At 40.8% G+C, this 22,800-nt stretch overlaps 1 protein-coding gene across 1 annotated transcript in view; it reads left to right on the top strand.

The window, feature by feature from the left end:
* LOC121512245 (contactin-associated protein-like 4) overlaps positions 1–22,800 on the top strand; it is a 227,242-nt gene that overhangs the window by 42,825 nt on the left and 161,617 nt on the right. Inside the window, exon 2 of the mRNA XM_041791414.1 lies at positions 6,131–6,241. Within this exon, the coding sequence (XP_041647348.1) occupies positions 6,131–6,241 (111 nt within the window). The remainder of the gene's footprint in view (positions 1–6,130; positions 6,242–22,800) is intronic.

Below are 22,800 nucleotides of genomic sequence, written 5' to 3' on the forward strand. Positions count from 1 at the left end.
CATTTTAACCCTAATAGTAAGACTAAAGCCTGACATCCATTGACTTTATGCTTCATATTTACTATCATTGCCATGGCTGTATTTTCGCTTCCTCCTTCGGTCAGCTTGCTTCCTGAATGGCTATTGCTCCGTTTGATGTTTCTGTCTGCTCAGCTGTCCTTGGTGCTCACAACAGGATTACTGGTCATAAATTTTGAATAAATTTGAGTTTTACAATCTTTTGTTGAAGTGACTCCAAAAGGGGAGAGAGAAAAAAAATCACTGAGCACTATTACTACTCATTATTGCCACTATTAACCAGTTTTAATGACTTTCTATGCCCATTTCGCCCATTCCAACCACATTTCACTGTTTGTAATGCCCATTTTTGCCAGTTTCACCGATGTCTGCAACTTTCTGCCTGTTTTTCTGCCTCAGTTAACCAATTTTTGCCAGTCTTAACCAAATTTCTCCACTTTTAAATCCAATTTCATCACCTTTTCCACCCATTCTTGCCACTTTAATGCCACTTTTTGTCTACATTTTGCCACTCTTATCCAATTTTACCACCTTTCACCCATTTCTGCTGCTTTCAAAATCCTCTTTCACAACCTCTTTCACAGTTTTAACCATTTTTTGCCCATTTTAATTCTGTTCTTTTAAAAAAATGGCTTTACATTTTTAAGATGGCTTTATACTACGGCACAGATGAATTGGAAAAAAAAGATATTTGTTGCTTTGATAAGAATGGTTATTGTAAGAAAATACAAATATGGCTATCACAGCTTAACTTTACAGTGGACGTTGATTTTGCTGACCTCCATGGGCCCCCTGTTTGGCTGGGCTCCAGAAAGCCCCCCACCACCACCTTCAGGTACAGTGGGGGTCCCAGGTCTCTTGCACCTCTATTTTGGGGGTTGTGGTCCGAAAAGTTTGAGAAACCCTGCTCTAAGTCCTGAGAAACTCTTTAGGGATGTTAACACTAGTTGTTGTGATTTTTACCCCTATCAGACCATTAATTGCACTAAAAGTTAGTGTCAACAGACATTGATTTTTTTATTACCTTTGCCCACCTCTGACTTTGAACCGAGGTCTTTTAGAACATTTAGTGCAACAAATGAGAAATATTTTAATTCCAACTCACAAACATGCTACGAGTGGGGGAAAAAGATTTGACTGCAGATATCAAAACATGCCAGCTCAAACAAGAGTTCCCACATGAAAAGCCACTAGTTTCCTCGGTATTCCCGCCAAAGATTAGTACATGACTTAAGCCTGAACAGAAATTCCCAGACAAACTTTCCGCGCAGAGAGGCGAGGGCTTAGGTTATGTAGACTTAGGAGGATCTGACAGGCTATTCAAATGTGTCAGCAGCTTGTGGTTTACAGTCTTAGATAATAAAAATCCCTCTGTGTTGGAAATGAAGTTCAATAATGTTGACAAAGTAATCTCAGCTGAAGTCTTGTTGTCAGAGTGAGCAGACAGGACCGGGCGTCTCTGAATGAATTGTGAGTAATTTGCTCTGGCTTTCTTCTCAGTGGTGGAAAACAACATCCATTAAAAAAAGAGAGATTTTAGATTACGGTTATGCAGTAATCATGAAAACAATGAACACTTGATATGAGTTGAAGGTATTCCAGGGAACAGCTTCTCCGCGGATAAATGACGATTTAAGTTACAGCTCCTGTTTCATAAGCGCTTTTGTCAGCTACCAAACGACAGTAATTATGTTCAATTTAGCTTCCTCTCTGTGTACTCTGTATTTTCTCATGTAAACTAGAAGAGTAGTGGCCCTTAGCAAAGACAAAAACAGTGTTCAGTTTATTTTCTGTGTCCTCTGTGTGTTTGGATGAAAGAAAAAAAGTCACAGAGACAAAGAAATACAAAACAACAGAGTGGAAATGGCTTAACGCTGATGCATTCAGACATAATCTCTGTTTTTATTAACATTCAAATGTGAAAGTCTGAGCGAAGCCTTGATTCTCAAGTCAGAGTCAAGGTTTGTACAAATCAGCCTGCAGAAGAATATTGGTGATTTTCAATTAAATATATGCTAATAATACTGCAAGACAGTGAAACAGTGTAGTCAGCATATTTACGCAGACAAAACTGTTCATGAAGTGCACATTTACCTCCAATTTCCACATACAGCGAATGCGCCGGCAAATCATACTGCGGAGCACATCGCTCCCTCTCCAGTCTATCAGAGCATTTCCACAGTCGGCGCTCCAGACCGGCAGTACCTGGACCGACACTTCACTCCACATCGTTGGAGATTTGCTGTAAGTCTCTTTTCAGCGCCGGCCACTGCCAAACCGCATCAATACCCGTCGATCAGAAAACTCCAGAAGAGGAAGTCACAAGCATAGAATATCTGGTTCTGTAAAAAAAAACAACACAATGTACAGACTGCTGATCGTACATCATCATTACGTCTCATCCTGCAGCGAGAACAAAGGGTCACAGAAAGGTCAGTGGGTCACAGAGCTACAACAGCACCATTGACCAGGAAAAGTTAACTTTTGTGGACATTTAGCCGAAGAATTTTACATAAAACCACAGATCCTTTAAGCAAACATTAACCTTTTAACCTCCTAATGTACTCACTCAATGGTGGAAGCAGTAATATCATGGACTTACACTGGAAAGGATAAATTAAGCCCCAAAGGTCAAATAGTCCGCTGCTGCCATACTATTCCTGCGTGAACTCACCGTTCTCCGGTGATCTCTTCCTGCTGATCAGGGCCGCAGCGCAGCGCTCTACACGCACTTCCAGTGGGCGAAGTTGCTCGCCTTCGTTCGGACCAAACCTGCGGTGCTTTGGTGTGCGCAGCAGTTGTCCTATATGGAAATTGCAGGTCAGAGTGACAGTGGCTGAGCAGGTAGAGCTGGTCACCTCTCAACCTAAAGGTCAGAGGTTCGATGCCCGGCGAGTAAGCTCTGATCAGATGAAGGAGCTGAGTGAGTTCAGCCGGCATCTCTAAGGCTCCTTAGATTGTAGGAACAAAAATAAATTTCTTTCAAGAAGTTCTGTTTGTGGCTTTAAAAGTTAATGAGCTGTCTGACTCCGCCCCTGACCACGCCCCTCTCAGGAAACGGATGTGGCTTAATGGATGTGGCTTGCCAGATCATCAGGAGAGGAAGCAGAACGTTCTTTCAAGCGGGGAGGGCCAACCGGACAGGGAGAGGCTAACTCCCCACATGACATCATGAGGGGAAAATCTGAGAACTGCTTGTTTCAGCACACATTTTCAGAAAGGTGGAGACAGAGGGGGTGGGGGAATAGATTTTTCTGATTCTTGAAGGGATTGTGGACAGGCCAGGGGCACCTACTTTTGTTTGAAAAGCCTGAAAAAGTGTATTTTAAATAATAAGTGACCTTTAACTTTTACCTTGTTGGATCAGGTGAACGAAACACCAACAGGTATTTGTTTTCCTTTCTTGTGTGTGTTTTCAAAAAAAAAAAAAAACTAATAAATAAAGAGCAGGGTTTTCTTTTTCAACCATTACCTTGTATGCATCATAAGGTTTGACCATTTTCTTTTCTGTTGCATGACGTCATCTACATTTGTATATAAGTTCTGGTGTAGGCACAACCTCAGTGCTGTCATCTCTGTTGATAATGCTGTCTCCAACAAACCTACAAAATATTAATATTGTTGTCTCTCCTCTCGGTTGCCTGTGTACTCAAACACACTTTCCGTGTGTGAATGTGAATAGGATTAGATTGTACTGATGGCATCCCACTTGTGGCCTCAGTTGTAGCAGCTTGATTAGTCGTGGGCTCAAATGATAAAGGAGTGTAAATGAAGAGCTTTGTGGCTGTGAGATGAAACTAGAGACAAGCACCGTGATCAAATATGGGACCAGCAGTGTGGGGTTCCTACTGACTTGAAGGGATTGTGACAGCAGGAGCCGTAGTCTGCTGTTTACATCTCCGGTCACATGATTGAGCTTTGTCCAGCTTCGTCAGGGCAGGGGTAGTCAGGGTGCTGTAATCAGAGTACAATTCTTCTTTTGACCATGTGTTTGAAGGTATCACTGATCTTGTATGGGTCAGCAGGGATGTCCCTCTCAATGAATAGCAGCAAATGATCCGAGAGCCTGTCTTCCCCACACCTGATCCTGAGCTGGGTATTATCAGCTTCAGTATAGAGGACAGCCACTCTACTGGAGCAGTTATTAGAGGGCATAAACAGTTTTCAAGGAGCTTGGTCGGGGTAGGTAAGGGCGGTTTACCATGTTTCAACCTTTGAGAGAGAATCCTGGCGGACACTTATCAACTTTGGCCCACTGGAAGGCACGCTACCAATTTTGTCCAATAGAGAACATTCCCTGAGATCACTTTATAACACTTTATAACACTGAAAAACTCTGAAAGGTCCAACTTTGATAGGACTTTGTTTTGTCTACTGGTGGACACCCCAGAGCAGTGTTAATTTTGTCGACTAAAACTATGACTAAAAATTTTTGTTGACAGCTTTTTTTCCATGACAAAAACTAGACTAAGAAAAGCCAGAATAGATCTTTGATGACTAAAACTGCCAGAAGTAAGTTTAGTTTTCATCAAGATGACTAAAACTGAACTAAAACATAATTTAATTTTTGTCGGACATTCAAAATCCATCATATTTCTCCACTGTGGGTAAATCTGTTTAAATACAATGTAACTGTATCTATTCTGCCTCTCAGCTGTAGAAAGCAGGGACACCAGGTTCGGCAGAGTGCAGAGAACACTCTTCCATGGTTTGGTACCAGATTTTGGCAAGAGAATAACCGCTTGGACTAAAAATAAAGACTAAAATGTGGGACTTTTTTTGGACTAAAACTAGACTAAAGCTAAACATGTAATCAAAAGACTAAGCCTAAAACTACAATAAAAATGTAAAAACTTAAGACATAATAAAATGAAAATATTTGTAACAGCGTATGTTCAAATGATGAGTAAAAGTTTCTGTTATGCTGAATGGTTCATTACAGAAGAGTTGCATTTTACTGTATTAAATTGTGGCCTATTGATACTTTGATTTGTTATTCACTTCAGTAAACAGTGGATAAAGATAAAGCTGAATTTCTGAACAGTCTCTTTCTCGCTGAACAATCCCATCTGAATTTGAATATTTTTCTCTTGTTTTGATATTTTGTACTCTCAGCCTGAATGTGGGGAGAAAATAGCCTAATGTTATCAGATTGGTGTAGTAGAGTAAAATCTAAAACAGATCTGTGTGAGATGTTTTGAGATATAAAGCCGGCAGAAAATAAGGATTAAAATATTTTTTATCAAAGGTCTGCAGTAATGTAAGACTGGACTTTCATTAGAGGTAAAGTTTTCATGTATTTATTTATTTATTTTTAAAGTGTTTTCACTTTCTAAATGACTGTTTCAGATTTGTCAGAGGAGGAGAAGAGGATGTGATCAGGCAGGTAAACATAGGTGAAAGTCCTAGTGGTGATGGCTTTTATATGATAATGATGGTGATGTAGAATTCAATGAGCCCAAACAGCATATTTTATTAAAATTAGTTCTGTAAAACTCATGCTTCTTAGTTTTATCGTTGTTAATCCTGTAGGAAAAAAATTACTTCAGGGACACTGATGTTTTGGTGGGTGTCACACTGTCTTTGTAGGAGCTGAGCATCCCTGAGGCTCTGATTCTAAAAAAAGCCCCTGGTTATAACATAAGGATGTATCATTTGTTCCATGAACATGCATTATATCAGTCAACAACCTGAGGAAGCATCCTTTCTGATGCTACAGAGAAATTGTTATGCAGGTAGTGACTGCTCAGAGGTCACTAATTCAGAGTCAATTTAGGCCAAACTTAGAGCCTGAGTTCTTATCCCTGACATTTTAAAACATGAAAGCGTATGAGGCATGAAAAGGTCTCTATTGACTTTCCTCTCCCTCTGACACCACGTCGTCTGATCCGTGTTCCTCTGTGCGACCCATTATCTACCCTGGCCCACAATTATCTGTCCTGGGTACTCAAGAGAGCTTCAAGTTTAACCTTTCAGTCAGAAGTAAACTTCCAAACTTCCTTCAGTCTGCTTCACTGAAATTCTTATAAGACAATCTACTTTAAATATTGAACATATTTCATTATTCTTTAACATTGCTAACATTTTTTTTCTCTGCTTTATTGGGCAAAAGAGGTGTGTGACAGTCCACTGGTGACCAATCTGCCTACATCATCGTTCAGGAGTTCCTCCCAGCTGACCAGTAGCCATGGGCCAGTGTATGCCAAGGTCAACAGAAGAGAAGGTAAGAAATGATTTGTGATTTTGTCCATTGTCCAGATAACTGAGCTGATCCAGACTATAGTGCATGACCACAGACCAGAGTGTGTCAGTGTTTCATACACTCTAGTCTGTATCTCATCACTCCTTACATTTCTACACGTGAAATAAGTCTGTGAGGAGCGATGAGGTCAGAGTCGTGATACAAGGCTTAAACCATTTCCTGTTGCTGCAAAAAAACTTTCAATTCATTTAGATCCTTAGCTGTCTGACTGAAATACCATTTATTGGCAGAAGTAAACCTTCCTTGTTTTCTAACATTGCAATGAATCACTGTAAGATACTGTTTATCATAAGAAAGTGGAAGTGTTTAGGAACAACAGCAACAAGAGCACGTAATATCACAGAGCAGGGTCGACGACTGCTAAGGTGTATGGTGAGTAAAAGCTGCCAGCGCTCTCCTGATTTCATAGCTGAAGAGTTCTGAACTTCCAGCAGCATTAATGTAAGCACAAACAATTTGTGGAGGGAGCTTTATAGAATGGTCTTCCATGGCTGAGTGACTGCATGCAAGCCCCACATCACCAAGTCCAGAGCAAAGTGCCAGATGCAGAGGTATGAAACATCAATACTGGACTGTGGAGCAGTGGAAACGTGTTCTGTAGAGTGACGAACCACGCATTTCTGTTTTGCAATCAGTTGGAGGGATAGCGGTAAGGGGCTGTTTTTCAGGGTTTGCACTAGGCCCCTTATCTCCAGTGAAGGACAATCTTACTGAGACATTTTGGACAATGCTATGCTTCCAACTTTGTGACAACAGTTTGTCGAAGGCCCTTTTCTATTCCAGCACTGTGGAATGAATGACTGTGCCCCAGTGCACAAAGCAAGGACTATAAGACATGGTTTGATGAATTCAATGTGGAAGAACTTGACAGGAACTTGACAGAGCCCTGACCTCAACCCCATCAAGCATCTTTGGGATGAACTGGAACAGAGATTGTGAGCCAGGCTGTCTCATCCAACATCAGTGCTTGACCTCATAATGGGCATAAATTCCCACAGAAACACTCCAAAATCTTGTGGAAAGCTTTCCTAGAAGAGTGGAGGTTGTTAGAGCTGCAAACAGGGGACCAACTCTGTATTAAAGTACATGTATTTGAATACAAAGTCATTATTGTCCCTGTTGGTGTAATGGTCTGATGGTCGAATACTTTTTGTCCATATAGTGTATCTTTGGCAAATAGTTTCCATGGTGATTTCTTCATGCCCTCTAAGGCAGGGGTTCTCAACCTTTCAAAAAGGTACCACAGACTGAGGACCCCCACTGTAACTGAAGGTGGATCAACACGGCCATGCACTTTCAAGATAGTCATCTGCAGACATGGTCACACATAAGGGGGGTAAATGGGAGCGCTTTTTGGTGCCCAGCCAAACTGGGGGCCCATTGACATCAGCAAAATCATGATCCATATTTCTAACCTGATAAAATTACCACTCTTATCAAAGAAATAAAAATCTGGCGCGCCGGTAGTCGAGTGGTTAAGGCGCATGCCATATACACAGGCGAACCGGGTTCGAATCCGGCCCGTGGCACTATTTCCTGCATGTCTCTCCCCGCTCTCTCCCCTGTTTCCGACTCTATCCCCTGTCCTATACTATCAAATAAAGGCAAAAAGGCCAAAAATAAATCTTTAAAAAAAAAAAAAGAAATAAAAATCTTTTAAATCATTTGTGTAGTAAACAGCCTTCTTAAAAATGTGAATCCCTTTTGTTGGAAAAAAAAGAATTGAAATGGGTTAAAAATTGCTAAAATTGCTTAAAATGGCCAAAAAAGTGGAAAAGTGGTGAAATTGGATTTTAAAAGAAGCAAAAATGGGTTAAAGTGGAAAAAATTGACCTAAATAGTAGTTAAAGGGATTCAAAAGAGGCTGAAATGGCTTTAAATTGGCTAAAATGTGTGGAAATTTGGTGAAAATATTGAATTGAATTGAAAAATTGATATAAACTGACAACAAAGTGTTAACCAAGAAAGAGAAAATAGGCAGATATTTACAGATATTGGTTTAACTTGCAAAAGTTGGCATATCTGATAGTGAAATGTGGGTAAGATGGGGAAAATTAGGTGTAAAAAAGTGGTAAAAATGGGTTAATAGTGGCAATTATGGGTCAACAGAGGGAACATTAATCTTAAGTGGCAGGAATTGGTTTAAAAGTGGCAAAAACAGGCAGAAAAAAAGTGGTGAAAAGAGTTTAAACTGACAAAAAATGTGTTAAATGGCAAAAGTGTGTTAAAATTGATGGGAAAATTGATGAAAATGGGTTAAAATTGGTGTAAAGTGGCAACAGTGTAATTTAAAAAATATTCTTAGTTTTTTTTAAGGGAATCTACCAGCAGAGGAAAACAGAGGCAGTGGGAGACAGAGAGGGACATGAGTAGGAGACTCTTAATCAGTGAAAGGATGTTGTGATATAGAACAGCCTCCCTGCTTAAACTTGAAGCTAAGCTTTATTAGCAAGAAATCACATTAGAATTTGTGTCTCTTTTGGTCTTACCAAGCTGAAGTGTGGACAAATAAGGCGGAGTATTTTACCTATAATCTGCTTTGGAACAGAGACTCCTCAGATGAACGGTGCTACTCCAAGGATTAGACATAGATGCCATATGGAAAAGGAAATCTTGCCTGACAGTTGTTAATCACTAACAGCTAGCTTTACAAGAACTAAGGAAAAATTCACCTCCTTTCCCAGAAATATAAAGCTGCTGTCAGACAGAGATAGACGATGATTTCCAGCAGGTTTGGAGATTGCTTCCAAGTTAAACACCAGGTATGCTCAGGGTGGCTTTTGTTGTGAACATAGCAGTAAAAATGGAATTTGAAATGCCTCAGTGTGTTTTGTATTTCATCATTTGTGTCATTTGCCTTATCGTCACAGTATTGCAGAGAAATTCTTATGTGAAAAGCCAATGTTTTAAGGTTTGTTCCTGATTTCACACTTTCTGGAAGTATTTCATTGATGAGAGCGCCCTCAGCTCCAACTTCACGGTTGCACTCCTCTCTTTCCTCTCTTGCAGCTGTGACCTGATTCATTTTCTCACAGCTGTTTCAAAGCATGAACAGAGGCGGGTGTGGGGTGCTGGTTATCCCTGGAAAGTTTTGCCTCATGCAGCTTTAAACTTTCCGGTCATTTGTTGGCACCGGCTCTCTGGAAATGGTAGGAACAGATGGAGAAAGGCAATGTCCCTCTGCTGCATCTCCATCTTTTTACTGAGGTGCTTTCTGTTCTGCTCTGTGGGCTGCACTGCTGCATTTCCCCCCCTTAATGCAGGAGAAAGTCTTTGCTTCTCTACAGGACGTGGAGCAAAAAAACTAAAAGATAAACCTCAGATGGATCCACACAGGCTGGGAGAAACCTCTGTGGTGACTTGGGAGAGACGGAGAGAGAGATAAAGATAGATGGATGGATGAAATGGCAGCGGTTACTGCTGCCTATCTGTATTGTATATTAGAATGCATTGCGATTATATTAGACTAGTACATCAAAAGTCTCCACAGGGCCACCTCCTCTCAACAGGGGTATAAATCCAAGTTGTGTTTCACCCACTATAATAAAAATTCAAGAGGGTGCTCTCTGCTGGATGCTGATGTGGGGCTTTGTGACGGGCTATCATGGCTCATAGTGGAGTCTTTGGTGGAAAACAGTTTGCAGATTTCTCCGTTTAAAGAGCTCAGTGCCTCGCCGTGGTACCAGAGCTCAGAAACATCAGGGGCTTTGGGATTTCTTTCTCTTTTTCTCCCACTTTAAGAATAATTTGACCAACTTGGAGACAAATTGAAGATAAGCAAAGCAGAAAGTTGTTTTCTGAGAAAGTTTCACTTCCATTTTTCCCTGTAAACACCTTTCAGCAGACTACAGGAAGTTAATATGAGAGAGAAATTGTTGTCCTAATTTCTTGGCTCTGTATGCACGCTTGAAACAAAAGCCAATCATACAGTTGGACCAGGTCCACCCGCTGCCTCGAGCAAAGGGTTTTATTCACATCTCAAATACAGGCAATGGTAGAAATGTTTCTTTTTGAGCTTATTAACATCACACGGAACAGAATAGAGCAAGATAGATATCACCATGTCATATTTGAACATGTATTTATGCCTCATCTAATTAGAAACCCAGATAGTGAAAAAAAAGATGTTGTGTGCAGGGATTAGAAAAACATTTTCAACTGATATTCAATGGAACAAGGCAAAAAAGGCCAGATTTTTAAAAATTGTCTTTTGAAAATATACACACTTACTGAGATTGATGCCTGCAACAGGTGATAGTGCCATGATTGGGTATAAAAGGAGCCCTCCTGGATGACTCAGTCATGCACTATTAATGATGATGCAAGGTTCTCCACTTTGTGAAAGACTGTGTGGGCAAATAGTCCAACAGTATTTGAACAAAGTTTCTCATCATGCAGTTGCAGGAATTAAGAGAATTCTCACTGAATCTTCACAAGATTCAGTGAATCTAGAGAAATCTCTGCACATGAGAGGCAAGGCTGAAGACTTAAAGTGAATGCCCGGGATCTTCGATGATAAAGGCAGCACTGAATTTTAAACTAGCACAATTCTTTGATGGATTTTGCAATGCGGGCCTCAAAAAACAATTGCCAGTTAACACATTAAGTCGTTGAGTGTACAAATATAATTTAAGACTCTACCATGCGCTGCAAAACCAATAAATCATCAAGCAATGACTTCTACGGGCCTGGGCTTACCTGAGATGGACTGACCTAAAGTAGGAAAAAGTGCTTTGGTCTATAGAGTCAACGTTTCATATCCTCTGAGCCAAAGAGGAAGAGGATAGTCCAGATTGTTATTAAAAACAGCATCTATTATGGTGTAGGGAGTATTAGTGCCCATGGCATGGGTAACTTACACATCAGTAAAGGCACCATCAGTGCTAACGGCTACATGCAGGCTTTGAAGCAGCCTATGCCTCCATCCAGAAACATCTTTTCCAGGGAGGTGCATACTTATTTCAGTAAGGCAATGTCAAATGTACTGCACAGGTTACAACAACATGGCTTCACAGTAAAATAATGAGGGTACAGGCTGGCCTGCAGTCCAGATCTGTCTACGATTGATTGATTGATTTTTTTTTTTTTGGTGCATTATGAATCACAAAACATGACAGGAAAAGCTGCCCTTTTTAATAAGTTAAGATGCGCACCAAGCAAGATTGGGAAAGAAATCCACTATCAATACTTCAACAATTAGTGTCTTTAGTCCCCTGGTGTTTCACAGAGGTGATGTGAAGAAAAGGTGATGTAACACAGAGAAAAACATGCTCTTGTCCCAACTTTATTGGAGTGTGTTGCAGCTATCAAATCCAGAATTTGCGTGTAATTCCTGAAAACCAGTTACACTAATCAGTTTCAACATTAAGGATATGCCTTTGTGCTGTTTCAATTAATCTTAGATTGAAAAAAGAACTGCACATCACTGCATTGTGTTTTTATTCACAATGTCCCGACTTTTTTGAAATGGGTTAGCACATGAAGACTCACCGTTTCCCATTGCCGTAACAGCACAGCTATGTAATAGTTGGAAACGTGTGGTGGGTAAAATGATAAAGGTGCAATTATTTGTCAAAGTGGTTGACAAAACCTGATAAAATGTCATTGCAGACACTAATTAGTGATTTGTTTGTGACTTCACCGTGTTTTTAATGCTGTTTGCAGACATTAATCCATTTTCTCAAGCTAAGATCAGAGGAGTGAGGTGTCTCACATCCTTGTATACTACACAGGGGCTTAGTCCCATTTAAAACTTTTTACCCCTACCACTCACATTCAAGTCCCCACTTGCCCCTTGAAACAGAGGGTGGGGTAGTGGAGAAATTGTCCCCACCAAATGGCACAACCATTTAAGTTCCTGATATGTTGTCTGCAGACATTCACAGCATTTATATGAACAGAAGCGACAACTCTACTGAACACTGGATTTTTTTAAATCCTTGCTCGAGATCAAAAGGACCATAATGCTTTGGAAAAACTTAACCTCTCCATCTGCCTCTCAATCCCAACCAAAATCAGGACCCCCTACTCCTAGATGTTAATGCACAAAAAGTGGTGTTAGACTTAGATGGTAGCGGCAAGTTATGCACTAGTATTGAGTTTGTAACTGGGAAATGATAGGTCAATATAACACAGCTTAATAGCTTCTAACCTTTGGGAGCATTTAACCCTTGACTCTTCAGATAAAAGTGTTCTCCTTGCTCCAGAGTCAGTAAGCCTATTTTTCTGCACTGGAGCTGAACTTCAGGCTAACCTCTGTCACTTCAACTCTTCAGCAACCAGCAAGACACAGGAGTGCTGTTTGAGTCTGGAGGAGGCTGGGGTGTTTATTTTTGCTCACAGCTTAGATGAACAATCATCCTGGTGTTTCTTACAGCTGCTGATCGCTCTTTCTCTGAGCACAGATGCTCTGGTCATGACAACAACATAACTCTAACCCACACCCCCTTTGACTCCTCGTCTTTAAATTCCCTTCTCTTCTGTCACTCAAAAACAGAGCAAACATAGACTATAATACTAGAGCAATCAGGCTACTGAATTAAACAAATCATCCACAACAACACTGGTTATTTTAAAAGCAATGACAAAAACATGGTTGTTTTTTAATGCCGTATTATGACGTTTAAAAGTATGTAAAGTTTAACAGCTGCTGGAATAATTAAATCTACTGTTTTTGCAAAATTTAATTCCAGAGGAAAAGGCTGGCTTCTGGTTATATATTTCACAGAGATTTTCCATCATTTCACCATCTGTAAAAGTGTAAAATCTCTCAGTTTTATAGGTATTTCATTTTATTTAAAGGCCCTAAGCAACTAGAGGTGTGGAAAAAAATCCATTCACATCAGAATTACAATTAATATCTCATATCTTTCAAAATGTTTTTCCTTTAATCTTAGTAAAATTTTCACCAGCAGCCTGTTAGAGCTTGTTGCTTTGCTTTCTGTCCTGACCCATCAGTCATACTGCGACTATTATCTAGCTCTAAGTGTCTTTAATGAATGTCTGCGTCTGACATGCTAACATGCTTGTATTGTCCAGACGTTCAGCGGATCCCCTCACATTGAGATAAACTTAGGATTCTACAGGCTCATTTATGCTTTACATTCAAAACGCATACAGATATGGACAAAGCTTTCTGTCCATACTCTGCTCATCTGGTAAACTTATCTGCACATTATCTCAAAGCTAACAGAGACAGATCACACACAGTGAAACCAGTGGTGATTATGGGGGGATTGTTGAGGAATGTAGCAAACAGTTTCAGCCAGAGAAGCAAAACACAAGACGAGGAATAATTTTTAATGGCAGAACATCACTCAGGAGGAAATATTCCATAAATATTCCATGTTAGTCACTGGAAAGTACAAATATATTTATGATGTTAGCTCAGCTAGGCAGGCCTGCCCACAGACTTTGCCGGGGCACTGACAGAGGTTGGGCCCTAAGCAGTTCTGATTGACTGATATCATCACTGTATGTGTTGATTCAGCAGCAGGGATTCCAGTCTTGGTGCCACTTTTCATCAATTTTACACACATTTTCTGCCAGTGTTTGCTGTTTTTTTAGATCCATTTTTGCCACTTTTTAATCCTATTTAACCTGCTTTACTGACCATTTTGCCACTTTAAATCGATATTTTGCCACTTGTAACCCCTTTTAACCACTTTTTGTGCCAGTTTTTGCCAATTTTAATCCATTTTGCCACTGCCCACCAAGTGCTAAGCCATTTTGCCTCATTAGACCCATTTTTGTCACTTTAATCCTATTTAACCACATTAACTGCCCATTTTAGCTCCATCCAATTCCACTACCCTTTCTGCCCAATTTCGCCACTCTAAACCCATCTTCTTATTTTGCCTCTGTACCCATTTATGCCATTAAAAAATGTTTTTGCCACTTTGTGGCTATTTTTTCCTCAGTTAATCCATATTTTCACCACTTTTTAGTCCTATTTCTACCCATTTTGCCACTTTGTATCAGCATTTTGTCACTTGTAACCCCTTTTCTACACTTTATATGCCATTTTTGGCCAATTTGAACCCATTTTTGCCGCTATCCTAAGACTGTTAACCAATCTTAAGAACTATAAACCCATTTTCACCACTTTTCATGCCTAGTTTTGTACCTTTATCATCAATTAGCTGCCTTTATTGCTGTGTTATAATCATTTTGGCTACTTGTTAGCCATTTTTACCAGTTCCGCCAGTTTCTGACTATTTTTTTATTTTTTTATTTTTTTTTTTGCTTCTTTTGAACCACTTTAGTTGCTTTTAATTCTGTTTTACCACCTTTTTTGCAATTTTTTTCTTCTAAACCCAATTTTTGCAACTTTCCACCTATTTTTTAAATTTGGCTCTTTTGACCTCGTTTTTTCCCCTTCTTAATCCTATTTCATCACCTTTCTGTTTATTTTTGCCTCATTTATCCATTTTGACACTTTTCAACCAAATTCATGACCAGTTTTTCCACTTCTTGCCTATGTTTGCCTCTATTTACCCATGTATGCCAAATGAAACACATTTTTTTGCCTCTTTTAATCCATTTAATTCAGTTTTTAAAAAAGGGATGTACTTTTTGAGGAAGGCTGTATCCTTTGCTATAAGTAAAAAACAATTCTGTTTGTTGCTTTGATAAAAATAGTTATAGTAGAAAGTAAAGTATGATTTTCACAGCTTTTCTTTACAATGGACCTTGATTTTGCTGACCTCCACTGGCCCTGGTTTGACTGGGCCACAGGAAGCTCTCTCCTTTATCCCCTCTTAGGGGTGGCCTTGCACCTGGGCACAGGAGCAGTCCACTGCAACAGAACAGCAGGGAGCCTCAATATGAAGCTTGTCCTGTCATATTCAATATGCAGAGTCTGCTAAATGAAAGTGAAGAACTTCAGGGAAGAGTTAAACTCCCCAGCTTACATCATGTGCCATCTACCAGAGTTAAAATAAGTGGAACAGTATCCAACAACTTCTTACAACACACAGCACCACTTCTCTGATCTTATAGCCAGTTCTGAACGGACATGAAATAACACTTTTGTCCATTTTACTTCAAAGATCTGGGCTCCCACTGTGCCATCAACAGTGAAGGCTCTAAGAATATGATCACCTTTTTTCACCAGCAAGTTCTTGATGAATAATAAGATTGCTTAAGCCCAAAAATTTTATACATAAATATCAATAGTGTGGATGCTCAGCATCCCCACTAATAAAGGGAACTTATCATGAAGAGTACAAAAATAAAACTCAATATTCTCAAAATGAAAAAAAAAAAAAAAAAGACTGTTTAGAGCTGGTTTCATAGGTGGAAAGGGTTATCCATCCATCCATCCATCCATCCATCACTGCTTCTGCACCAACTGCTTCTGGGGGATCCAGAGGCGTTCCCAGACCAGAGAGGATATTTAACTCCCCCTAGAGCATGATGGGTCTTCCCCAAGGTCTCCTCCCAGCTGAACATGCCTGGAAGACCTCCAAAGGGAGGCACCCAGGAGGCTTCCTAATTAGATACCAAACCACCTCAACTGGCTCCTTTCGATGCAAAAGAGGATTATCCTGACTTTGAGCTCCATCCAGACGTCTGAGCTCCTCACCCTATCTCTAAGGCTGAGCCCAGACACCATAGAGTGAAAAGTGAAACCTCATTTCTGCTGCTTGTATCTGCGATTTTATTCTTTCGGTCATAACCCAGAGTTCATAAGTGAGGGTTGGAAGGGAGACTGAAAGCTTTGCCTTTTGGCTCAGCTCCCTCTTCACCACAACAGTCTGGCGCAATGCCTGCAGTAATGCTGATGTTACACCAATCCACCTGTCAATCTCACGCCCCCTCATGAACAAGACCCTGAGACACTTAAACTCCTTCACCTGAGGCAGAGACTCACTCAGAGGGAGCAATCCACCCTTTTCTAGCAGAGGACCATGGCCTTGGTGGTGTTGACCCTCATCCCAACTGCTTCACACTTAGCTGCAAACCACCCCAAAGCCTGCTGGAGGCCCCTAGCTAAGGAAGCCAACAGAACCACATCATCTGTGAAAAGCAGAGGTGGAATTCTGAAGTCCTCGAACTGGAAACCCTCTTCCCCCAAGCCATGCCTCCAGATTCTGTCCATGAAAATCACAAACAGAGTTGCAGATAAGGGGCAGAGGGCCAACATGCACCTGGATCATGTCCAACTTTACGTTGCAAATGCGGACTCAGCTCTCACTTTGGTTATATGGGGATCTGATGGCTTACCGCAGTGACCCCGGAAACTTATATTCCCATAGTCCCCTAACATGATCCCCCTTGGGACACAAACGTAAGTCCTCAAAACACCTGTGGACTGATTGTAAGGTCATGTCACCTTTAAAGTGTTTTGAAAGTTAGCAGAGATAAATCTATATTTATTTTATTTTTTTCTCTTTACTGTATTGAAATCAGCCGATTTAAAATGCAACAGATAAAAGCTGCATTGTCTTGAGCTCTTTGATAGAAATGAATGTCAAATAATAACTAGCAGCCTCCTTGTAAAAGTAGACTGTATTAGACCCTGACATAAGCACCCTTTTTTGATGCATCCGTCCCACTGTGTCATTATAAGGTATAGTGTGAGCATTTGGGGTTTCCTGACAGACAGAGCTCCATATTTCTGAGGAACGATCAAATATTTCGACGTGCTGTCTGCAGGAGCTACAGAAATAGCATTCTCTGTTTAGTCTTATTTTTCTCCGCTCGTGAATTTCATGGAATCTGCACCGGTGACTTTTGCTCTCCTGGTATTCACCAACATCGACTCTCACGCATGGCAGATCAGCGGCAGAAAAAGAAACACCGAAGAAACAAGCTGTCTAAAGACTCCTGTCCATCACTAACAACCCAGAAAATCTATCAGAGGCCAGCTGGTGTGTAGAGGTTACAGAACTCCCCCATGCCTTCTTGCTCTTTGCTCCTGCCAGTTAGTGGCTGGCAGCAGCTCATGCTGTTCACACACTGTGGTTTAATCCTATCACTGTGCTGCCTTCAGTTCCAATGTCGTGCCCTCCTATGGCCGGGCACCACTGCTAGTTAATCTCATTACTCCCACAATGTGCAAAGTGGACTATTAGCATGTCATGAATTTGGGGGGAGGCCAGAGATACGGGCCTCGACACTGAGTTTGGCAGTGTTACTCCGCCAGACGGCTCTGTTTTAGAGGCCAGGGAGGACATGGCTCTGAGGCAACGATGATTATTTATGACAACAAGGGAGAGAATGAGCATGAAAACTACACTGCCTGAACAGATAGAATACAAAAGCAGAAGACGATACAAAATTGAGCATTTATTCCTGTAAGATCTCACTTGAATGTAAAAGCAGATTGTGGGTAAAAAACAAGGTTGACTGAGTTAACCCAAGTGATTTTCAGCAATCACGCATCTTCTAACAGAATGACTCACAATCAGATTTCTTCTCTGAAGAACCTGAGCATAGAGATGGAGATTGTATTCGTCATTTATTCATTTTAAGGCTTACTAATTGATCTTTAAAGCAGATTTTTTAAAACCAAATCAACTGCTCTCACTCTTTCATCTCCCCTTTCTCTCTTCCTCACACATTGTGGCAGGGTCAACTGTAAGACAGGAAGGGGTCAACACTAAAAAATGTATGACACAAGTGTGACCCTTCAGCCAATCATAGTGAAGGGAGCGCAATTCTGTCAGTGTTAATTCAGAGGTGAGAAAAAAACTCATGAGTCTCTGCTCCATAATATACACTCATCAGCCATTTCATTAGGGAATATACAGTACTGTCCTGAACTTTAAGACATGTTTAGACCACAAAAGGTGGACATAAGACATAGCTGTGGCAAAAAAAGTCATCAGATGGCGCCATCGGATAGGAAGGAGGATTGACACAATCCAGGCTGAGCTCTGGATGTCCATGCATTAACCTGGGGCATTGGAAAATACTCTGTTGAAAATTTTAAAAAGTCCCCTCCTTCAGAGCAGAGTAAGGGATGGATGTGGGGAGTAATTACAGCCTAGGACAGTCAACGTGGAGGTCATGAGACAGTGAGAGGGGGTCGCCAGATGCCTTTAAAAGAACAAAAAATATTTTGTTTTAAATAGCATTGTAATTTTATAAAAATATATGCATTTAATTACTTAAATGTATAAATTAAAACATTGTCATTTGGTGAGGTTTATGCTGAAATCTAAGTATTGTATAAAAAATCCTTAAAATGTAAGTCTGCACATCTGTTCTTACATGTGCATGGTAGTTTAAGTATGCTACAGCCACCTTCATATACAGTGGGGGTCCCCTATCTCTCTACCTTTATTTTGAGGGTTGTAGGCTGAAATGTACATGAGCCCCTGGCCTAGGGGACCATCTGGGTGGCTGGTAAGGTTACCATGAGCCCCTGGTCATACTGTGGATGTCCCAAGGGTCTGAAAAGCGCTGGCAGTGTCTGGACGCATCACCAGGGGTGAAAAAGTGAACAGAGTTGTTGAGCTTGAGCTTGGCTGCTGAGTGACACTTGAGTGTTGACATGTGTCAAGGTTGAATCTGCACCCCCCCCCTTTCCAGCCCCTTAATTCCACTGTATGAGCAATGTGCGTTGTGAAGGAAAAACCTCCAATAAGATCGTCTTTTCTACATGATACAGACATGGTCAAGATTATCTGCGGAAGATGAAACCGAGCATGTCGATGTCTTTGTCAACTGTGCTGCTGCCTGTCTTGGCTAGGACACTCTTGTAAATGAGATTCTTAATCTCAATGAGACTTTTTCCTGGTTAAATATATTTAAAATTAAAAATATGGGGAAGAAAGGTGATATAGAAGGGCTGGCCTGAGTATTTCAGAAACTGCTGATCTACGGGGGTTGTGATGCACAACCAGAAAGAGAAAATATCCAGTGAGCGGCAGTTCTTTGGGCCAAAATGCTTTGTTTGACAAAGACGTTAGAGGAGAATGACCTGACTGGATCAAGCCAGAGAGGCAGAATAACTCAAATAACCACCCTGCAAGATTGAGGTACCCACTCCTGTCACTAAGAAAAGAAAACTGATGCTAAAACTCAGACTTGCTGTCCAGAATTGGAAAAAAGATGGTTGGAAAATGTTGCCTGGTCTAATGAGTCTTTATTTCTGCTACAATTTGAATCAAATGGTTAAAATTTGGCATAAACACCGTAAAGATCTACCAGACTGCCAACTACCATGGCACATTCAAAGTCGCTTAAATCATCCTTCTTTCCCATTCTGATGCTCAGTTTAAAATCGAGCACATCATCTTGACCATGCCTGCATGCCCAGATGTATTGGTTGTAATTGGTTGGTTAGTTAGATATATACTTAATTGCCAAAAGTATTTGCTCACCTGCCTTAACTCGCATATGAACTTAAGTGACATCCCATTCTTAATCCATGTCGTCGGTCCACCCTTTGCAGCTATAACAGCTTCAACTCTTCTGGGAAGGCTTTCCACAAGGTTTAGGAGTGTGTTTATGGGAATTTTTTACCATTCTTCCAGAAGCGCACTTGTGAGGTCACACATTGATGTTGGATGAAAAGGCCTGGCTCTCAGTCTCCGCTCTAATTCATTCGGGTTGAGGTCAGAACTCTGTGCAGGCCAGTCAAGTTCATCCACACCAAACTCTCTCATTCATGTCTTTATGGTCCTTGCTATGCTGTTGGTATGCTGAAGCATTTAGAGTTCCTTTCACTGGAACTAAGGGGCCAAGCCCAGCTCCTGAAAAACAACCCCACACCATAATCCCCCCTCCACCTAACTTTACACTTGGCACAATGCAGTCAGACAAGCACTGTTCTCCTGGCAACCGCCAAACCCAGACCCGTCCATCAGATTGCCAGATGGAGAAGCGCAATTTGTCACTCCAGAGAACATGTCTCCACTGCTCTAGAGTCCAGTGGTGGCGTGCTTTACACTGCTGCATCCGACACTTTGCATTGCACTTGGATGCAGCTGCTCAGCCATGGAAACCCATTCCATGAAGCTCTCTACGTACTGTTCTTGAGCTAATCTGAAGGCCACATGAAGGTTGGAGGTCTGTAGCCATTGACTCTGAGGAAAGTTGGCCACCTCTGTGCACTATGTGTCTCAACATCTGCTGACCCCGCTCTGTCATTTTACGTGGCCTACCACTTGGTGGCTGAGTTGCTGTTGTTCCCAGTTGCTTCCACTTTGTTAAAATACCACTGACAGTTGACTGTGGACTATTTAGGAGCAGTGAAATTTCACGACTGGACTTGTTGCACAGTTGGCATCCTATCACAGTACCACGCTGGAATTCACTGAGCTCCTGAGAGAGACCCATTCTTTCACTAATGTTTGTAGAAACAGTCAGCATGCCTAGGTGCTTGATTTTATACACCTGTGGCCATGGAAGTGATTGGAACACCTGATTTCAATTATTTGGATGGATGAGTGAATACTTTTGGCAATATAGTGTATGTGCTAATGAAGAGATGAACAAGTGTACCTAATAAAGTGCTTGGTGAGTTTATTTACATAGGCTTTGCTGAATTTTGAATGTCATGAATCTTAAGCCAAGAAATAGCTTCATTTAATGGCCTCTACTTTACATCAATATTTGTCTCCAGAACTAATACCAAGGCAGAAGAGGCATTTCTTTTATAGAGTGTGGTACCATGCACTCAATGGCTGTCATTATAACGGTCACCTCCCCTATTTCTGGTGCCTTAACTGTGCCACTCCTTAAAATACTAAATAATGAGGTCATTCATGCTAAAAGAAAATCTCCTGTTCAATGACAACCTGGTTTTAAAGCTCTAAAGGACACAGTATGTTAATGGATCAGCAACAAGTGCCCTTTATCAAAGGTGGACTGTCTGTCTGAGGAACTCTCTATGTGGAATACAGCACCAGATTGTGTTGTTCTCTTAAAGTGAAAGTGTGCCAAATGCTGGAAGATGTAATAGTAAAACCTCTATGATGAAAATATGCTGCTAAGATAACAAAGAGTGCCATCGCTGGCTAATTCTCCAGCATGTAGAGCAGCCGATATAAACTTTCTTCACTGGAAAGTAACTCTAGAGTGGCATGCGTGACATTTTTTTCATTCTAAGGAAATCAATTCATGCACTTAAGCAATTTTCTTCAACACAAAGTCACAGTTAAGAGCACTTCATCGAGTTTTCTTGCACATTCTCCAAGTGAGCAGGGCACTTGTGATGTTTTCTCAAGCCGAGGAGCATTCAAGAGGGTTTCACAGCTTCTTCTCAACCAACACAAGAGCATTTACCGAGTTCATCAGTGTTCTCTACTGTATTTTCTAAGTGTGCTTGGGCTCAAGCAGCAGCAGGGTTTCTGCAGTGGAGGTGAGACGAGGGCCTGGGAGCGTGGTCAGAGGCAGCTGCTGTTTCCACCCTAAATGAGAGTGAGATGAGCACTAGCAGTATTTTTAATTCATTTTAGAAAGCCTGTTTACACACATGGGTTCATTATTTGTCACAACACTTAAAGATGTGATGTTGCCTCTGGTGAGCAATTATCCAAGTGAATATTTTTTTTTTTGTCTTAACATCACTGCTACGCGTAATTGGACATACAGTGCTTGTTAGGATTTATGGATCCATAAGTGTGCCATTACAAATAAGAAATATTTATCTGAATTGAGCAAAGTTAAAAGTGTATCAGGAAAACATCTACTGCTAGATGTGACTGCCTCAAAATCATTTAACTTCCACTTAAAAGCATCCAAAGAGACCAGCTCATTAAGTTTACGCTTTTTAATATCATTTTCCCAAGCAGCAAATTTAAAGCCTTTCCCCCAGTTTATCACTGAGCTTTTGAACAGACAGTAAGTAAAAGATCATGGGACCAAAGATTATAAGTTCCTGCACTGTTCTGACTAATGAAGATCTGAAGGTAGAATAGAGGTAGACCTAAAATAGACTTGTAATTTGAATAAACCAGTTTTTGAGTCTTTGTCTGGATAAAGAATCCAATCTAACACATGCATATAAAAGTAACAACAGATAACAGCTTAAAAAGGAGCTCCATGGTACACCCTTGAGGCACATCTTTTTTCACAAAAAGAAAGTTTCAACAGATTTTTGCCTGACCACATTACACATGCGTCTGTATGTGCCTGACTGACTGAGTGACTCTACTTTCAGGGCCGTACAGAGTTGCGCTATGAGCAGAGTTTAGTTGTACTCAAAGCCATCTGTAATTTCTGCCTGCAGAGGTGATTACCTCAGATGTAGCTTTAGCATAGTGTTAGTTTTACTAGAACTGGACCATGTTTTTGTATGAAATACAGAATAAAACAACACTAAAAGCTTTCCATATGCAAGGTTTTAACCTAATCCTGTTAACATTCTACCCCTCTGAACACACCAAGACAGTCTAGCTGCAGAGACCCTTTCTCAGACGTCTGCTCTGCAGACCACAAAAACAACCAAAATAAAACTGGGTTGAACTTCTGGTTAGGGTTAGGACACCAAAAGTTAAAAAAAAAACCTGACCTGCAAAATCTAAGAACAGAGTGTTAATTGTAACCACATGGGAAGTCTGCTA

Source organism: Cheilinus undulatus, linkage group 7 (genome assembly GCF_018320785.1).
Source record: "Cheilinus undulatus linkage group 7, ASM1832078v1, whole genome shotgun sequence".
NCBI lineage: Eukaryota > Metazoa > Chordata > Actinopteri > Labriformes > Labridae > Cheilinus > Cheilinus undulatus.